This window comes from Ixodes scapularis, unplaced genomic scaffold, assembly GCF_016920785.2.
Source record: "Ixodes scapularis isolate PalLabHiFi unplaced genomic scaffold, ASM1692078v2 PGA_scaffold7__128_contigs__length_106722199, whole genome shotgun sequence".
In the NCBI taxonomy this organism is placed as follows: Eukaryota; Metazoa; Arthropoda; class Arachnida; order Ixodida; family Ixodidae; genus Ixodes; species Ixodes scapularis.
This window is the reverse complement of record NW_024609882.1, coordinates 67,667,317-67,684,767: the sequence shown is the minus strand read 5'-3', so window position 1 is coordinate 67,684,767 and position 17,451 is coordinate 67,667,317. Positions and strand designations below refer to the sequence as shown.

The 17,451-nt window shown below is 48.1% G+C and overlaps 1 protein-coding gene across 1 annotated transcript; it reads left to right on the top strand.

Moving 5' to 3' along the window:
* The first annotated feature begins 86 nt into the window (after positions 1-86).
* On the top strand, positions 87-17,076 carry LOC8051282 (DNA repair protein complementing XP-C cells homolog). Its single transcript, XM_029991476.4, has 6 exons — positions 87-2,091; positions 3,786-4,014; positions 7,600-7,762; positions 10,869-10,962; positions 13,467-13,560; positions 16,862-17,076. Exons 1-6 carry the CDS (start codon positions 212-214, stop codon positions 16,964-16,966), a joined length of 2,565 nt encoding a protein of 854 aa, XP_029847336.3. The 5' UTR covers positions 87-211; the 3' UTR covers positions 16,967-17,076.
* Positions 17,077-17,451: the final 375 nt, after the last annotated feature.

The following is a 17,451-nucleotide window of genomic DNA, read 5'->3' as shown; positions in this document are numbered from 1 at the left end:
ATGAGGTTATAAATTAGAGGCGTGTAAACGATCTGGATTTCGATAGGGAGCGCAAGGAACCTGCTGGTACGAAAAATATCATCACTATCTAGTCTACCCATGCGTATACTGGCGTAACCACGGTAATCGGTTTGGTGGTTTGGTTGGTTTGGTTGTTGGAGGAAAAGGAGGATAAGGAGGATCAGTCGATCATTTTCGAAACGAGATTAAAATGAGTGTGAGGCGCTCCACGAGACTACTTAATTTAAAAACAAATGAGCAAACAACAAGCGAGAATGCAGGCAAGAACAATGACGAAGGGACAGACGAGGCCCGCTCCACGAGTCCGTCCGACTCCGGGGACGAGGAGTACGTTCCGAAGGCAGGCAAGGCAAGCTCGTCCGAAGAAGAAACGCCTGTCAAGCAAGCGAAATTGAACGATGGTTCGTCCGATTCGAGCGAGGAACAGTTTGAACTCGACAGTCTGGCGGTCGATTTGTCCGAGGAAGCATCCTCCGGCGATGACAGCGCAACGGCGGTGCCCAGAAGTCTCGATGCCAAGGTCCACAAGACTGGCGAGGCAAGTGTAGCTTCCACATCCAAGGTTCGTCGCAAGAACTTCCTTGCTGCAGTCCAGAGGAACCTTAACAACGCTGCGAGCAGTACTCGATCGTTGAGTCGCGTTGTCGAAAGCACCCACGCGAGGTTCACGAAGAGAGAGGTTGCAGAGGATAATAGCCCGAGTACTAGTGAACCCGCTGCTCCTGGTGTGGAACTGCGAGACGAGATAGCCGCGATGCTGCACGAGAACGAGCTCGGCGGGCACCACCCGCAAAGAAAACGTGCCGCAGTGGGCCGGCGTGGGAACGCAGCGCCAAGTACGAGCTCTGCGGAACCGTCTGTTGCCGTGCGGAAGGGTCGACGGTGCGAAGAAGTCCGCAAAAAGGATCACCCTAAAGGCACTAAGAGAAAGCCTGCGCCGAAAGAACCCAGAATGACCGTGGATGACAGCACAAGTGGTTCGGACTGGGAAGAGGTGTCTCAGGACGCTCCGGGAATCCCGTCAAATGGCGTCGTGATTACGCTACAGCCTCAGCTACTAAAGCCGAAGAAGGCGGGTTTTGATGCTGCGGCTCACTTGAAACGTGAGCTGAACCGCATACGCAGAGAGATCCGGGTAGCGACGCACAAGGTGCATCTGCTTTGTCTTCTGGCCCACGGTCTTCGTTTGGAAAAAATGTTGACGGACAGGACGTTGCAAGCAACAGCTCTGTCTCTGCTTTCTCCGGAATTCCTCGCCTACAGTGGAAGAGCAGTCACTTTCATCGACGTCGACCGGTTTGTCAAGATGTACTGCAGGCACTTCTCCTGCAAGCTTGGCTGTGCTGGGGCGACTGGGACGTTGGTCGACGATCTCACGGCAGCCCTGGTTAACAGGCTCGCGCAGTGTGCCAGGGACTATGCGCTCATGTTTCTCGTCATCTTGAGGTGCCTTAGCATCGAAGCCCGCCTTTGCCTGTCTCTTTATCCGATTCCTCTGCACGAGAAGGAGTCAGGGAGCCAGGGCTCTGAGAACGATAACAAGCCGCTGGGAAAAAAGAAGGCCTCCAAGGCGACCAAAGGTCTCAAGAAGACTCCACCCCAAGAGCTGGAGCAGGACTCCTCTGACGAAGAAGAGCAGCAGAGTCATGGGAACAGCAGCTCGGTCAAAAAAAAGAGGGTGCGCAGAGCGGCCAAGAAACCCAAGAAGGCGGAACGTCTAGAGGCACGGCAGGAACCTCCCGGCGAAGACGGGGTGGAGCACTGGGTGGAAGTGTTCACCCCAAAGGACTCGAAGTGGATCCCCGTTGACGCGGTGCATGGCAGTGCCGGCGACGTATCCCAGATCCGGCAGCCTCTTCTGTATGTGCTGGGTATCCAGGACGGCCGCGTGAGGGAGCTGACGGCAAAGTACTGCTCGGGTTGGCTCCCCAAGAGGAGCCGGGTTCGGGAGAACTGGTGGCAGCAGTCCCTCGAGCCCTTCCGGCCTGCCCCCTCTGAGAGGGACCTACTGGAGGACAAGCAGCTGGAGAGCAGGCTCTTCAGGCAGCCCATGCCCTCTGCCATTGCAGAGTGAGTGGTCAGCCATCCTTGTACTAGGAACAGTGTTTGAAGACTGGCAAGTGGTTACGTCCATGCTGATACCATGGTTTGTCACTTGCCCGTTGTGGGACAGGTAACGGCTGCTTCACATATTTGAACTTGGCTGCTCAATTGCGTTGCATCTTCTTGTAACTGCTTACAACGAATTGTCGGAAAGATTTTATGTAGATTAATCTGAAACGAACCGCCGTGTCGCTTAACTGTATTCATCTAAAATGGTGCCGCGGGGAGAGGTAGATGGCACAAAGAAGACAGAGTGAAAGATAAGGAGGTAGAGATAGTTGTACACTGATTTTCAAGATCAAGTCTATGCACTGTCTATAAGAAATTATTGTATATAACATGGTCAGAATTATTTCAAGCCCTCAAAGAAAGAATGAGGTGTAAAATATTATTAAAATATTTATCATAAGTAGTTACGAAGGAACGTAGTGCACTGTGGGCACAATCAAATGCAAATATGTGGGCCAGTCTTAGTGACAGATCACAGTACTATCACATGGGACATGTGACGTTAATATGAGCCTGTCTTTGTTATTACCTGATTCCCCTTTTTTTATGTGGTTCCACGAGATATGTTCTGTCAGGTGGGGATTCTTACTGATTATCTGTGGCCATGAGGGGGATTAATAATATTGCCATGCGGAGCACCTTTTGTAGCCGCGTGGGTCTCTGGAACATTCAACTTAGAACGTTCGGTGAGTAGAACATTCGTAAATCGATCAGACAAGAAAGTTCTCGAATTTTCTTGTCTGATCGATCGACTTTCGGGCATGTCTGTATCGGATGTTGATTTTAGTAACTGTGTACTTGAGGGAGACTCTGCCTTGTCGAATGTCCGTGTCGCATCATTTCACCTTGCACCTAAAGGGGGTTCGACTTGCTGCCAAAGATAAGGCCAAAAGTGTTGCCGATCCCTTTCCGAAGTAAGGCGCATTTCGCTTTGACAGAAAACACACATGCAATCTTGGTCAACACAAGCTAGAGTACTGCGCGACAACCAAGATATGCCTGTGAAGTCCTAGTAGCCACCAAGAAGTTTCTTTTTTTACCCCACAACCTGAAGGAAGTCTTGTGACAGGCTGACAGTCAAACCAATGCAGGGAATCCAGGAGAAAATCAGTCTTGTTGGATCTTGGCTATAAAGCTAGATCAATATCATTTCCGGCAGGATCCAGCTTGGACCAGTTCTATACTCCAGCCCCGGCTGCATATTCAGAAAGCCCGCGGAGTAAGGCAACAGGCATGTTTTGCCACTCTGATTGGCGCATTTGTACAGGCGTCGAATCACCTGGTTTACGGGGGAGAGGGGACGAGCCTTAGGTAAACACGTCTTGGTGATTCACGCATTGGCTTTTAGCTGGCTCCCAAATTTTCGTACACTCATCGGGCATGCAAATCTGGGAGCTGGCTCGAGCCTTGCGCAAGAGTCACTGAGGCGTGTTTACCTAAGCTTCGAACCCGCCCTCCTCTCCTTCTCTCCGTAAACCAGGCGGTGTGTCGTTCTTAAAAACGTGCCACTCGGAGTGCCGAACTTGGCCCGTTGACTTAACTCCGCAAGCTCTTCCAAACGCGCACCCTGGCCGGGCCGGCTTTCTCTCGGGAAACCGAGCCAACGGGGTGGCCTCGTTCGAACACCGTCAACGGCAAGTCGCCGCACGCAGGTTCAAGGGCCACCCTGTGTACGTGCTGAAGCGGCACCTGCTCAAGTACGAGGCCCTGTACCCCGCCGACGCACCCCCCCTGGGCTTTGTGCGGGGCGAGCCCGTCTATGCTCGCGAGTGCGTGCATGTGCTGCGCTCGCGGGAGGCCTGGCTGCGCGAGGCACGCATGGTGCGTGTCCGGGAGGAGCCCTACAAGCGGGTCAAGGGCAGGGCCAAGAAGGACCTCCTGGCAAGTAGCCTTTTAGTTGTCTCCGGTAGCATTCGACGGTTGCTTGGTGGTCTGTACGGTGCCTGGCATCTCCGACTAGACTTCACCAGAGTACCACGTTGTTGTCGGCTGCGATTGTGGTGGTGTCATGGCAGTGGTGGTGGAGGAGGCAGACGCCTGTCTGCAAGTTGCTCTTTAGCTCGACTGTCCACGGAAGCTTTAGCAACCAGGAGTCGGTACACCGTGATGACAGCAGCACTGGGATCCGCTTGACCTTTTTGATGAGACTTCTAGCACGAGCCACCTGGATTGCGACATTCGATGGCATGACACGACGGCTTCTGCAAAGTTATTTGTTGCCATTTGGGGTTCTTTTTTGATATAGAGGGCGGGACAAGACACTAAACGTACCAGTTGAGGGCGTGTTCCACGCACTGTAGCGGTGTGCAGTGTGTCCCCCCCCCAAAAATATATTTTTTTTTTCTCCTCAAAAATAAATTATGCATCTCCAAATGCTCAGTGTTCACCCAAATGAAATGCTGGCGGTCTGGACCAGATGCTGAAATTTCAGAGTTGGCCATTATCTGAATCAAAAGTTACGAGCACTTTTAAGAAATTATTAACGAGAAAATGTCGGCCGACAAGGCCCGTAAATGCATAGATATTGAAAGCAGGCTCCCGTTTCCCAATTAAAAGTTTTAGGAAGTCACAATTGGAAATCACTTGGAACGTTTGAATAAGAGAGAATGACAAGCCGTGAAACTTTAGCACCTGGTCCAGACCGCTTGTGCTGCATTTGGGTGGAGACTGAGGATTTTGGCTATGCATAGTGTATTATTATAGTAAGAAAAAACAAAAACACTCAACATTTTTTTTAGGGCCATGCTGTACTTGGCCTTAGCTGGAGGAAGCAAAGTCCAGATTCACGAAAGTATTCTTAAACTTTAACAACGTAGCAAGCAAGTGTGTAAGTTATTCACGTCGTCATTAAGCTGTGCAAAACCGACAATGATTTCACTTTGCACTTTTGCACATTCTTTTGTCGTAGAATCGTTACGTGAATCTTACCTCTGACCTTACTGAGGTCCTTGTTTTGTTTTCTTTAGTAGTTCCGTCTTGGCAGTGCAAAGGAGGGAAGCACGGACATTATAGCAATACTGCCTGACCAGGTGGCTAGTCCCCCATCCGTACAGCATTATGACAGCTAACATTTACTTCCATAACTTTATACAATGCAAGTGGAAATAAAAATCGGCTAAAAAAACAAGGATGGAGCGGCATTTGCATTAAAACGTGAGAGCACAAAAAATATGGGCTCGGAAATATCAACTTGTCATTGCTCTAAAACCAGGGGTCTCCAAACTTTTCGGCTAAGGGGCCTGATTGGGGATCGGTCGTAGTCTCGAGGGTTGGACTATAAAAATGAAAATGTAAAGTAGAAAGAACTAAAACCAGGTTCTCGTCTTTTTTGCTTACTTCACACGCGCGATCAGTGCGTTTCACGGCGCTTTTTCTTTACACGCGCTCATTTTTGCGTCGGTAGCAGCGGGCTTGCCTGAAACGGGCCACGGGCAGGGCGTTGCTGGAAGAACCACAGCCGTCCCCGGGCCGGTCGGGAGCTACCTGCGGGCCAGGCCTGGCTTGCAAGCCGGGGCTTGGAGACCCCCGCTCTAAACAGTTTTAGGGGATCATGATGGCTCTCTAGTACGTCGTATTCACCGACAAGATGAGAATGGGAGGGCGTCTCTTTCACGTGCTTAACCTCCACTAGCACCCGTCGCCTTTCGTCGGGCTTTGACTACTCGCTTGAGGCTCACGAGATGCCAGAGGGTCATCAAGAGAAAGAAGCCGGAGGCTCGAGGTGGGACAACTGAAGGAGCTCGCCGCCCTCCTCGTCCTCTCAGTGGCTGTAGCAAAAAGAAAACATAGATAGAAACATCAAACTCATGCAACATAGCAGTCGATAAAGCAAGCACCTATTTCAATATTTTTTTGCGATTGTCACTGATGCTCCAAGTTTGCCTCCTTTCAATGTGTCGGTGCAAGAGCTCCGAAACAAGTCGTGAGTGTGTGTATTATCCAAAAGTTGTGGACACTGCCAGCATGATGAACGGGCCAAGCGAAAGCGCAGATGGAAAAAAATTAGGTGCCACATAAAAAGAGACGGGACAGAAATGCAACATTTCAGGGTGGACGCCCTTTCTGTTTGCACGCTTGTAATGGTGGAAACGAAGGCCTCGCACTAGCCGCTCTCTGAGAATTGCAGATAAATCACGTAGCTGAGGAGCCGACAGCTTAGGGGCAGGCACCAAACAAGGGACATTGCATTTCCATTGACAGACACACGCGTATGATTTTTCTTGTCTCGTAAATGACACATACTAATTACATTATTGGGAGCCTACTCTTGGCTTGTTTTCTTCCGATTGTTACGAGCAACGATACAATTGTATTTGGAGCTGGACGGAGGTTAGAGCTCAAGGTGTAGTGAAAACAGCAAGCATTGAGGGTCAGCAGAGTGTAGTGTGAACCTCAATGTAACCCACGGTTGCTGAAAATTTGCCCGTTTCAGTTTGTAGTTAAATGCTGCTCTTGTTGGAGTGTTCCATCACTTGGGTATTTGCAGCTGGGCTCCAAGTTCTGCGTGTCAAATCTCTGGAAAAGACCAAATGAAAATTTGTACCAGCTCGATTACACCGTGCCATACGTCAAACGAGCGGCAGGTATGCAAACGGTGTGCCCTCTCTGGCGAGAATTAGCAAAAAATCAAAGCGTGGTTGTGGGTGCCCTTCGGCACTGTACCCAAACGGCTTTTGTCATGTACCTTCGTAGCCTTGTCGACCAGCATATGCTTCCTTAAAACGCGGCCGAACTGCACGAATCCGCGTTTTCCCGTGACGAGTGCCTTTCTTTTTCCTCGAGGCTCCCTCACAGCTCACTCCCACCGACGGCCAGAGCAGCTGTGAGTGACTAATGGTGCGGTGCGTGGAACATGTCTTCAACTCGTCCGCTCAACATCCTGTACTATTAGCGCACCGAAAGTAGTCCCGTAGCAGCAACAAACGACGTCGCAGGAGCCGGAGCGTCACGTCGTCGAGCGTTGCAATTCTGGCGGTTGGTCGTAGAAGTTACACCAAAAAAGACGAGTGGACGCAACTGTCGCCGTCGTCGCAGTGTCCCAACCTCCGGCTGCCGAAGCATCTGTGAACTTGGAAGCTGGAGAGCGACCGACGCCAGAACAAGCGTCTGCCACACCCATCTCCCCTGCCACGGAGATAGCAAGCTTCTGAAGGCGACAGGACGCTTTGGAAGTGAAACGAGAAGTGTGGAGGGACATGTCCCCAACGATATGCCGAGGGTGACCAAACATCCGCTGGTGCCAAGTCAGCAGCTCTTTTTTGCGTTCAATAGCATCACGTCTCTTGGGTTTGTTCATCGTTGGGGGCGTGTCCCTTACCTCTGGCGTCACCTCTGGTGGCCTTGTGTCGCCTCCAAAAGCTTCCTACCTCCATGCCCCCTGCTGTGCCCCCATTGAATGTTATTTTTATGCCGTCCTCGGGTCAAAATCTAGGAGTGCTTATGCCCTACCCTTGCTCTCTTTTGCAGTCTGGCATGAGCAGCGAACGCGAGCTGGAGCTGTTTGGCCTCTGGCAGACGGAGCCTTACATGCCGCCCGTAGCATTTGGGGGCAAGGTTCCTCGCAACGAGTGGGGCAACGTGGAGCTCTTCAAAAGCTGCATGCTACCCATCGGCACGGTGCATCTCAAGGGTGAGCACCTCCCGACGTCCCCGCACTCGGTCGTGCGATTTGTCGCGGGTTAAGAATAGCGGGACGAGCCCCGCCCACAAAGCTTTCTGCTTGCCACGATTGGTAGTTTACTTCTCTTCAGCCTTCGTTCTGCTAAGGTGTAGAGTGTGGAGGGCTTTGTGGGAGGAGTTTGCCCCGCTATTCTTAACCTGCTACAGGCTATAGTTAAGGTTCCAAGTTTCCGGTTTATGCCGACGAACCCGAAAAGTAACGCCCAAGCAGGTTTTCTCAATGTCAGAAAAAACCGAGGTACCCCGAATCGGGGCTTGCCTTCAACAAGAACCCGAGCTTCGTGGGAAGAGATCTTAATACAGCTTGACTTTACATTTGCTTGGAACACAGCCCCCCACTAAACTGTTCTGCAACGCCGATTTGTTTCTATGGAAACTGCATCCCCCATTTCGTTTCCTTCTCCTTTTGGCCTCGGGACGTTTTTCAAGTATTTGAGTAACGTAAGTGCTCCCTGGAACTTGTGGAATCCCATGACCGTGGCCTGTTTTCTTCAACATAAGCACCGATAAATGCCAGTATTTTTGTTTGACACTGAAAATTGACGCCAAGAATACCAAATCTGTGGAGAAGAATGAACTTAATTATAGGCTTTTAGTTGAGCTAGTTGGTACATATTGATGATGGGTCAGCTTGTACTTGCAAAGTGGAAGCTTGGGCGTGTGGTAAGGCATGATGATTAATACATACAGTGCAAACACAGGGCAAAAGAGAGAAGACATGCGATTTTTACACTTACAAAACAGACGTAAAAAGGGCTGGACGAGACGAGTTTATGTAAGTTGGAGTAAGTTCAAGCTGACCCGTCACCAAAAAAGAAAATAAAATAAACCAAGAAAAAGACTGCCCCAAATTCAAGGAAAAATAAACCCCAAAAACATGGCACTCTCGTCACAGCATACTTTGACATTGTTCTTTAATCTACTCGGTTAAGTGCAGTATGGCTGTTGCAGCTCTTGTGCAGTAAAACCCGCCAGCAGCAACAGTGAGTGAGGATTGGGAGATATCGGGGCTTATTTCTATTTTATTTCTCTATTTTATGTTGATATAAATGGCATATAGTAACGTAATGGTGTGAATTCCTAGAGGGCACAGACCTATTGGAGATATTTTTGAGCACTTCACCTGTCCTCCGGACATTGTGTAATCTGTGAGACAAAACTGGAGTTGATTCGAAAATATGGCTTTGCGGGCATGAAAATATGTTCTAACGTGCTACGGGATGCAGAACCCTATCAAGGACGGGTTCACAGCACTTTTCTGTATCTGCATGGATGTCCAACCAAAAGTCTTAAATCATGTGTTGAAGAGCCGAACGAGATCCTTCACATAAACAAAATGTGGCAGCGAGACCTCCGTCCAGGAAACTTCGAGCTTGTCTCGTTGTTTTCAGCCTAATCCCAGAAGAACGGGACAATGAATCACCCCTCCAAAAACCAAGCTCTTTTGTTTCCACGTCTTTGGTCGAAAGATGACTTCCACAAACGACGACGCATTTTCTTTATTTTGTCGCAAAAAAGGGACTCTATTGCTAACAATCAAGGCTGACCGGGAAAAAAACAACAACAAAAAAGACCCCGGCACCACCTGGAAGCATAAAAAATCGCTATTTTATTTCAAATTCAGCCATGATATACTTTTGAAGAAGTAAAGTTCTTCCGTGCCTCGGCTTTAATTTTCTTGTTTTGTAGTCAGACTCGTTCATTACCGTAATTCTTTTTAACGCTGCAAGATCCGTCTTCATCAAATCCACGAGCTGTCTGTAATGCAGAATACCAACATACTGCGTTTCAACCACTGGTAACCGCTCGCAGTGAGAGAGCGGACCAGCGCCATCTATCCAGATGTCGCGAAACACTTCCAAGTTGCATATATTCACGCGTCGTCCTGTCACCGTGCGACTGAAATAATCCCGACAGTGTTATAAGTGACTATTTCTCATAGGTAGTGCGTAAATTTGATCTAGCAAATAATGTGAGATCTTCGTCGTAGTCGTACGCACATTGGAAGCGTTCCAGGGCCATCCGAGAGACGGCGTCGTAGGCGGCTGAAACGCCGCCTACGATGCTGTTTGTCCCACTTGGATGCTGACGTGTGAACCCGCAGCCTTAAATGGGGCACTGACAAGGTATTAATGCTCGCTGAGGTTTTTATTTTAACATGACCAATAAGAGCCCAACTATCCACAACACAATTTGCAGCTCGAAGTTTGTTTTCGATCGAGAAGTTGCCGGTTTCAGTCACACACACTCTCGTTTCCATGATCACGTGGCGTTCAAACTGTGTGTACCCAATACATTCAAAGTTGTGGATCATCTAAGGCACACATTCAATATTAAAAATAGAAAAGAACATGAACCCCATTTTTGTGGCCTCCTAAAAACTGCAAATACTTTGACAGATAAACATGTTTGCACAGATCACAGGAAGTACATGTACGCTTCATTCTCAATATGGTGATGTACCGCGAACTAGATGACGTGATGGCGAGGCACGACGAACCAACGTCGCAACGGACGTAGGGCCGCTACTTCGGAGCTGTCGTCCGTAGTACCGGTCAATTGATCTTCAAGCACAGAACATCGGGCAGAAGGGATGTAAGTGCGAAACAATCGAACGACAAATGGTGCATGCAACTTCGTCGTCTTCGACATCTGCTCCGCACGCAGAAGCGGAGAAAAAAAAACAAAATGAAGCATGTTCGGGTGTAGCCACATAACTTCTGGCATCTCTGTCTTTTACATTTCTCCCTCCTCCTCGGTACACAGTGTCCACATGTCTTGGCCATGAGCTTCCACACTCACTCATATTTCGGTTGCGGTTTCAAGCAACTGAGTTTTTTTGGCTTTATTAAAAATATATGTGACTCTGTAGCAAAATATTGATTGGGTAATCTTTTGACGCCATATTAAATCGCCTGTCAAAAAAGATTAAAAAAAGTTTTGGGGGGTGTCAGCGTCCCTTTAAGCTGAGGAGCATCCGAAATGTAAGTTGCCTTCTACAGGACTAATCTTTCTCGTCGCAAGGGGGTGAGCAGCCGAACACTCTTCTCTCGCAGCTCCGGCCCTGGGACGTGTGGCGGCCAAGTTGAACATCGACTGCGTGCCGGCCGTGGTGGGTTTTGAGGGACACGGACGTGGCGTTCACCCGGTGTGAGTCTGTCCTTCCACCACTTGCTTTGTACTCGCCTACCGCGACCAGAGCCCAGGGTGGGAAAAGTCGTCGGATCACCTGAATTCACGTGCTTCGACTCACTGTCCCCTTAGCAGCCCAAGCATTGAAACGGCATCCAGCTCAACCGAATGTAACGATGTTATATTTGTAGGTGGTAGTTTTTTCATTGAGTCTTTGACTTGATAGATGGTGCACAAGTCCTCCCGTTTTAAATGGAGAGCCTGTATTACAGAGAGTGTCTAACTGCTTGATCAGGGTCACGTGGTGTTTGGATTACGAGCTGCTAGATGACGACGAACGCATTCATCGTCTGCAAGCGTCTCTGACATTCCGCCTGCTTTCCTCCTCGCTATGCGACAACGCTGCACATGCACACTGGCGTCCAATCGACGCGGGACATGCAGAAGGAGTTTGCCATTATATTGCAAATGCTCCGCATGGTTTGAGATGAACCCATCTCTTCAATGTAGGCTCTCTACAGCATGTTGACTAATGCTTCAGTCCCTCTTTGGATGGTCAGCATAAATCAGGCTCTTAACGTACCACGCTAGGATTTACTACAGAGGTGCCCGAAGGTGGTGGAAGCTCTCACTAAAATTGCGGGAAGATTGGCTTACCCGAGTAAGTCATAAAAAATCAAAACGTTTTTTCCGTTATACTTTACATGTACACTTAACTAATATTTTGTGTCACTGTGGCACTTATTTGGGCCAAATGAATTGGAGGATAGGTAAGCTAATTGTATTTTTTTTTTTAATTCACTGATCTCTTTAGTTGAATGAACTCCAGAATAGCCCAGAACAATTTTTCGATGATTTTGAGAAAAAAAAGGCCTAGCGATAATGTTTTCCACAGACAAAACCCGTTTTTATTTCCTTTCTTTTGGCTTTGGAGGTTTTGTGTATTCATACTCTCAATTAAGAAATGCACCACATTCGGGCCCCTCTATAGTAAATTCCAGAGTGATACGTCGAGAAACTGATTATTGCTCACCGTCCAAAGTGGGATTGAAGTGTTAGTTTGAAATGGAGAGCTTAGATTTAAGAGAGGGGGCTACTTAAAATACAAAGAGTGTTGGCAGTTCAACGGCGGACACGTCCTGCTCAGACCGGCTGCTTTGTGCGCACGAGCGCATTCCCGTACGGTGAAGTAAACGGCAGGCAGAGAGGCGGAGCGAGGCTCAGCGAGGCAGAGACATTTGCTGGCGTTCGACTCATTTGCCTCCTTCTTGCATCTTGTATAGCAAACGCAGCCCACGAACTGTGTGACCCCGATCGAGCAGTCGGAAGCACTCTCAAATCTGGGCACACTATTTTTATATGCGTCTCTTTGGGTGTCTCAACCTCTTTTTGTGTATGCACCGGACAGGGTTACGTCGTAGCTGTTCATTTGACACAAAGTCTCGTCGCGACACACGAAGGAAAGACGCACGAAGTAGGAGATGAGAGGGGGTCTTCACCCCCAGCACGAAGTGTCGCGAGATGGGAAGGTAACTGTCCTTCAACCACTGTCGGCATGATCGCACGCGACGGGTGTTGCTTGCAGCCAACTCTGCCATGGTGGGTATGTGACGGGGACGACTTGCATACCTGAGCATTTATTACGTGCCCCGAACGTCATACGTAGTCGGCGGAAGAAAAGAAACAATAAAAATATAGAGCTCTTGTTGTGTCGAGCGACTCGGATCCGTCGGGCGGCGTGGGCAGACAGGAATTACCCGGCGTTCTGGAGTGACAAATTTTGTGTGGACTGTGAACCATCCTCGTGTCTTCAAAGGTAGCGGCAATTGACTGGGAGGGTGAAGCCGAGACAGTTTTCTTCGTCGATTCCTTTCTCATTTTAAACTGGGCTCCCCGACACTTCCAATTTGCCGACGGAAGACATGCAGACACTCCACCGGTCTCCCGTCAGTGGAAAGCAACAACCGACAGCGCGTCGAAAAAAACCTCGAGGCTGGAAAGATGCACCTTCCTCGCAAAAGATGGGCTTTGCCCGTGCCTAAAGAAGTAGCCGGACAGTTTCCTCGTTGTGCCACCGAATACAAGATGCACGTCGTTTACCAGCTGTGCCGATACGAGCGCAAGACGGAAGCACCATAGACGTTCAAAAGTAGGGCCTCTGGGCACCGCCATCTTTCTGCTGGTATGGGTAGATCGCCCAATAGTCCAGCGTTGTCGAGACCGTGGGTACTCCTCGGCGACGCTCGACTCTCGGACGAAGTACTTACACCAGGAGCAAGATGGTGGCGCCCAGAGGCCCTACTCGTAAGCGTCTATAGTCGCTGAAGGAATGAGAACGATAGAGAGAAGGCACGAGCGTTCTACCTTCAATAGCGCTTCTTTGGCGTCTCGTGAGCTCCGAGCACGCGTGCGAGGCTGGAGCACTGAAGAAGGCAGCCAGAGCCCGCTGGAGGTCAGGCATTTGAAAGATGCGCCGTACCGTCCTCGCTCATCGGTGACTCTAGAAACCGCCGTCCCCGCAGGTTCGACGGCTGGGTGGTGTGTGAAGAGTTTGCTGACACCCTGATGATGGCCTGGCAGGAGGAGCAGGTCAACATCTCCGACCGGCAGGAAGAGGCAAGCTCCCTTCGTCCACTTCGAGCTTTTCATTAGCATTGGTGGAGTGAAAATAATTTATAAAAAAACAATTAACCACTGTAAACAAATGAAACATTCTGAAAATACTCTCTAGATGTTGGCAGATGTAAAAAGGGCATTTTTCCAAAATCAACTTATTTTGCAGAAATTTTTTTTCTTGGGTAGTTCCCCTTTAAGTTGGCTCTTGTAGGGTGAATGCTCCTCGCGATAACAAGGAGCATTCACTGGTGGCAGGAGTTTTACGCATACTGGTCAGAGATTAGCCAAACTGGCACTCGAGCGCTAAGCCTAAGCACAGGAGCCAACGGGCACGTTGAACTCTGATGACGACACAAGTGCCGGATCCTCGCATACCGGCCCGATTTTATGACATAAACCGTGTAATTAAAGAGCCGAAAAATTGCTGCGTATAGTCAGCATCGCCAGCAGCATGCACTGCCATATAAAAAAAAAAGTGTTCGTGAGGCCACGATGTCAGTGGTGCAATGAAAACAGGTGGAAGTGGTTGGCTGGTTCAGTGATATGAATCTCTTTGAGGGTCATTTTCCGCCGAACTCTCGGAAGCGTCTATCCGAGTCATTCCGTTGTTCAGGGAGTAGGATTGTGTGAATATTCAAATCGTCCGACAGTAGTCTCGAACAATGGGCTACTCTAGGTTCGCTTCGAGATGAACGGCGATATTGATACGTTTCAAGTTATTGATTGGGCAAGTTGGCCCCATTGAGCGCACTTCTTGCCGAGCAGTGCAGAGAAGCAACACCCACAGAAGGGAGCTCTGCGGATGTTGCTTCTCTGTGGGTGCACCGATGCTTGGTATGACGCGCGCTTTGAAAAGCACAAATATTGCAGTTGCAAGCTTAGGAGAAATGTATCCTCACAGTGAAATGGTGCTCGCACGTGCCTGGTAAAAAAAAAAAAAATGAAAAGAAACACAAAGTTTGTGAATGTTGACATCTATATTGCAGTAAAATTATCAAAATTAAACTGTGGCCATAATGCAAGAGTATGTATACGCTATGTACAGTTGCACAAAAACTTGCATAAGTCATTTGTGATTTTTTTTTCTATGTTTGAGATAGAAAAAAAGGGTATTTACATATGGCAAGAAAGTTTATAAATCCTTTTGTTTGGTATATAGCTTTGCATCTTTTAAGGTTTATTTATATGTCAAATACATCATTTACTTGTTACTTCAGTGTAGGTACTTCCCGACGTCACAGCCCATAAATTATAACCTTGAAATGGACAAGTGCAAGCTTAGAAACAGCCTTTAAAGCTCTGCTGGGTTTTTGTTTAATAGTCGCAAAAGGCTTGAAGAAACTGTTTCATATTCGATTTTAAGATATTCGGCCAAAGCTGGCATTCACTTTGAATGCGCTTCGAACTCAAATTCCACTGTTCGCACATGTCCACTCCCTGAACATTCTCGTTGACATTACCCATACGTCGCAAAAATGTTCACAAAACCCACTGTGGCCCTTGCAAGAAACTGCAGGGTGAAGTCACATTGTCCCCTGGCTCGCCTGTAATGTAACACTACCCTCATTTCTGCAGCCAAGCTTGGGGTGTGCCAGCAGCTTTTACGCCACTGCACGTTATGCACCGAGCACAAGACGTCCCATAGTTGTCTCGAAATGACTCGATTGAGCTATTGATGTTTTGGACTACACAATGACAAGACATATATGAGACATCTTCTCTACACACCTAGAAGACATCTCTATTAGATGTCTGTAAGCAGAGTGACCTTACCTTGGTTATAAGGGTGTTTTGAAATGTCTTGCAGCTGTCTTCTAGCTCAGATACCGAACTGATTTTTTGGCCTTTAGAATGTCTCAAAGATGATTACTAGATTAACCTACGAGATATGCGGTGGATGCCTACACGCACAATTAAAAGAAATGCTATTTGAAGTTTCAGGTGACGTTGTTCCTGTTGCAAGAATGCAGGAGTGGTCCAGTTGCACCCTCATGCCAGTTTGAAAATTTTTACGCTTGCTTGCGCCTTGTTGCACCAAATGGGAAAAATCTCGCCCATTTGTGCCAGAGCGTGTATCTGCGAACAAATTAGTTTTTGGAAGAGTGTTTTGTTTTCATCTGGAAAATGTGGAAACCCAGTGGGGCTTGACCATCACAATCCAATCCAGGTTCCCGATTCCATGGCATTGTTTCGCACCAATTCATAGAGTTAGGGCAACAGCCCTAACTCAACAAAGTTTAGTCAGTTTTAGTGGAATTTTGAGGCACACTACTGGAGAGTAGCATGTGCAAGCAATTCTTTTTTCCTGCTTGCACGTGTTCGGAAGTGCGACACTGCTTTGTAGAAATGTACTCGCACATGTGGTTCCCATTTCGTTAGCGTACTCGGTCAAGACTGCTTTGTTATGGATTGCCTTTTTTATGTCAAGTGATGTGAATTCTTGATTGTCCTACTCATTAAAATGGCTGTGCATTAGGGAACGCAGAATATTTTTGTTGATTAAGCTTTTTGTGTACTAAATTGGATTTTTGGGCAACTAGGTCGTAATCATGACTGAGGAAAAGCAAAGCAAATCAGACGAATATTTACAGTGAGAGATCGTCAGGAAGTGTCATTATAAATAAATTGTTTGCCACAAAGCATGTTGTCTTTAGGAGTCCAGGAAATGCTGATTTTTGTGTCATGTGAGAAACCTTTGTGTAGTGCCAATTTACCACTCTTTATTATCTTAAGAGTTGAATTGATACTCTACATCGACTTCTCAATGGCGATGGTTAGCACACTTAGATTATTCCCGCTGACCTTTGTCCACTAGCACTAAATGTAAAGAAAAAAAAAAACAAATTTGACTAAGTTTGTGGCGCAACTTCACAATTGTTGAAGGGCAATCTGGCTAGTACAGTATAACCGTTAACTTTGGGTCTCTAATGCACATCGCGCAGTAGTGATTACATAAGTGCTTGCTAATATCGCTAATAGGGAACTGCACCGAATTGCTCCAAACTTGTGTATATGCTACTCTAAAGCTGCTCCAAAACGCAAGTTTCTGATACAAAGATGCTGCAAAACTAGATATTTTTTCTGTTCCAAAGTCTGCTACAAACTTCAAACTGGCTGAAGCCCCCCTGGTGCAGCCAGTTTTGAAAAAATGGGCCGGACCAGTGGTGCTCCAGTCAAATCCTTAACTTTCAGGCTTGACCTCCCAAACTCTTTGCCAACGAAAGTTTTCTGAGGTCGAGCTGAGAAGAACCCTAAAATTCTTGGACGCCTAAAGCCCCGCGTCCTTTGTCTCTTTTTGCAGAAGAGGCAGAAGCGGGTGTTTGGAAACTGGAGGCGGTTAATCAGGGGAGCGCTGATCCGAGCTCGCCTGCGAGACAAGTACTTGGGCGACACCGGTGACGACTGAAGAGGGCGTTAGCCTCAGCCATCGACGTGCTGACTTAACACGTGCAGGCACGTCTTGGTGCAGTTTTGAATTTGTTTTGTTTTATTAAATGTCAGTTTCTGACAAGCGTGCGTCTCGTTGGATCTGTTGTCACGCCGCTTCCTGGATGCAACATCTTACGTGTCATTGGGAGTTGCACACTCCACGACGCACCCAAACATTTGCGTTTGAGCTCATTCTGTTTTCTCGTAGCCACTTATGACGCTAGAACACACCGAGTGCCATCTTTCGGCAGCACGGGAATGCCTTCAACCCGCTTATACATTTTAATTTTTTTTACGACTCATTTTTTCGTTTTGGGATTGAAATAATTCTGACAATGTTACAGAAGAGCTTTCCTCACAAGTGATGTGGAGATTTGATCTTGCAAATACTGGCAAATCTTTGGTCCGGTTACATGCGGTTCCAGGGTTGCCGGTTAGATGGTGCCAGTTACGAGGGAACAC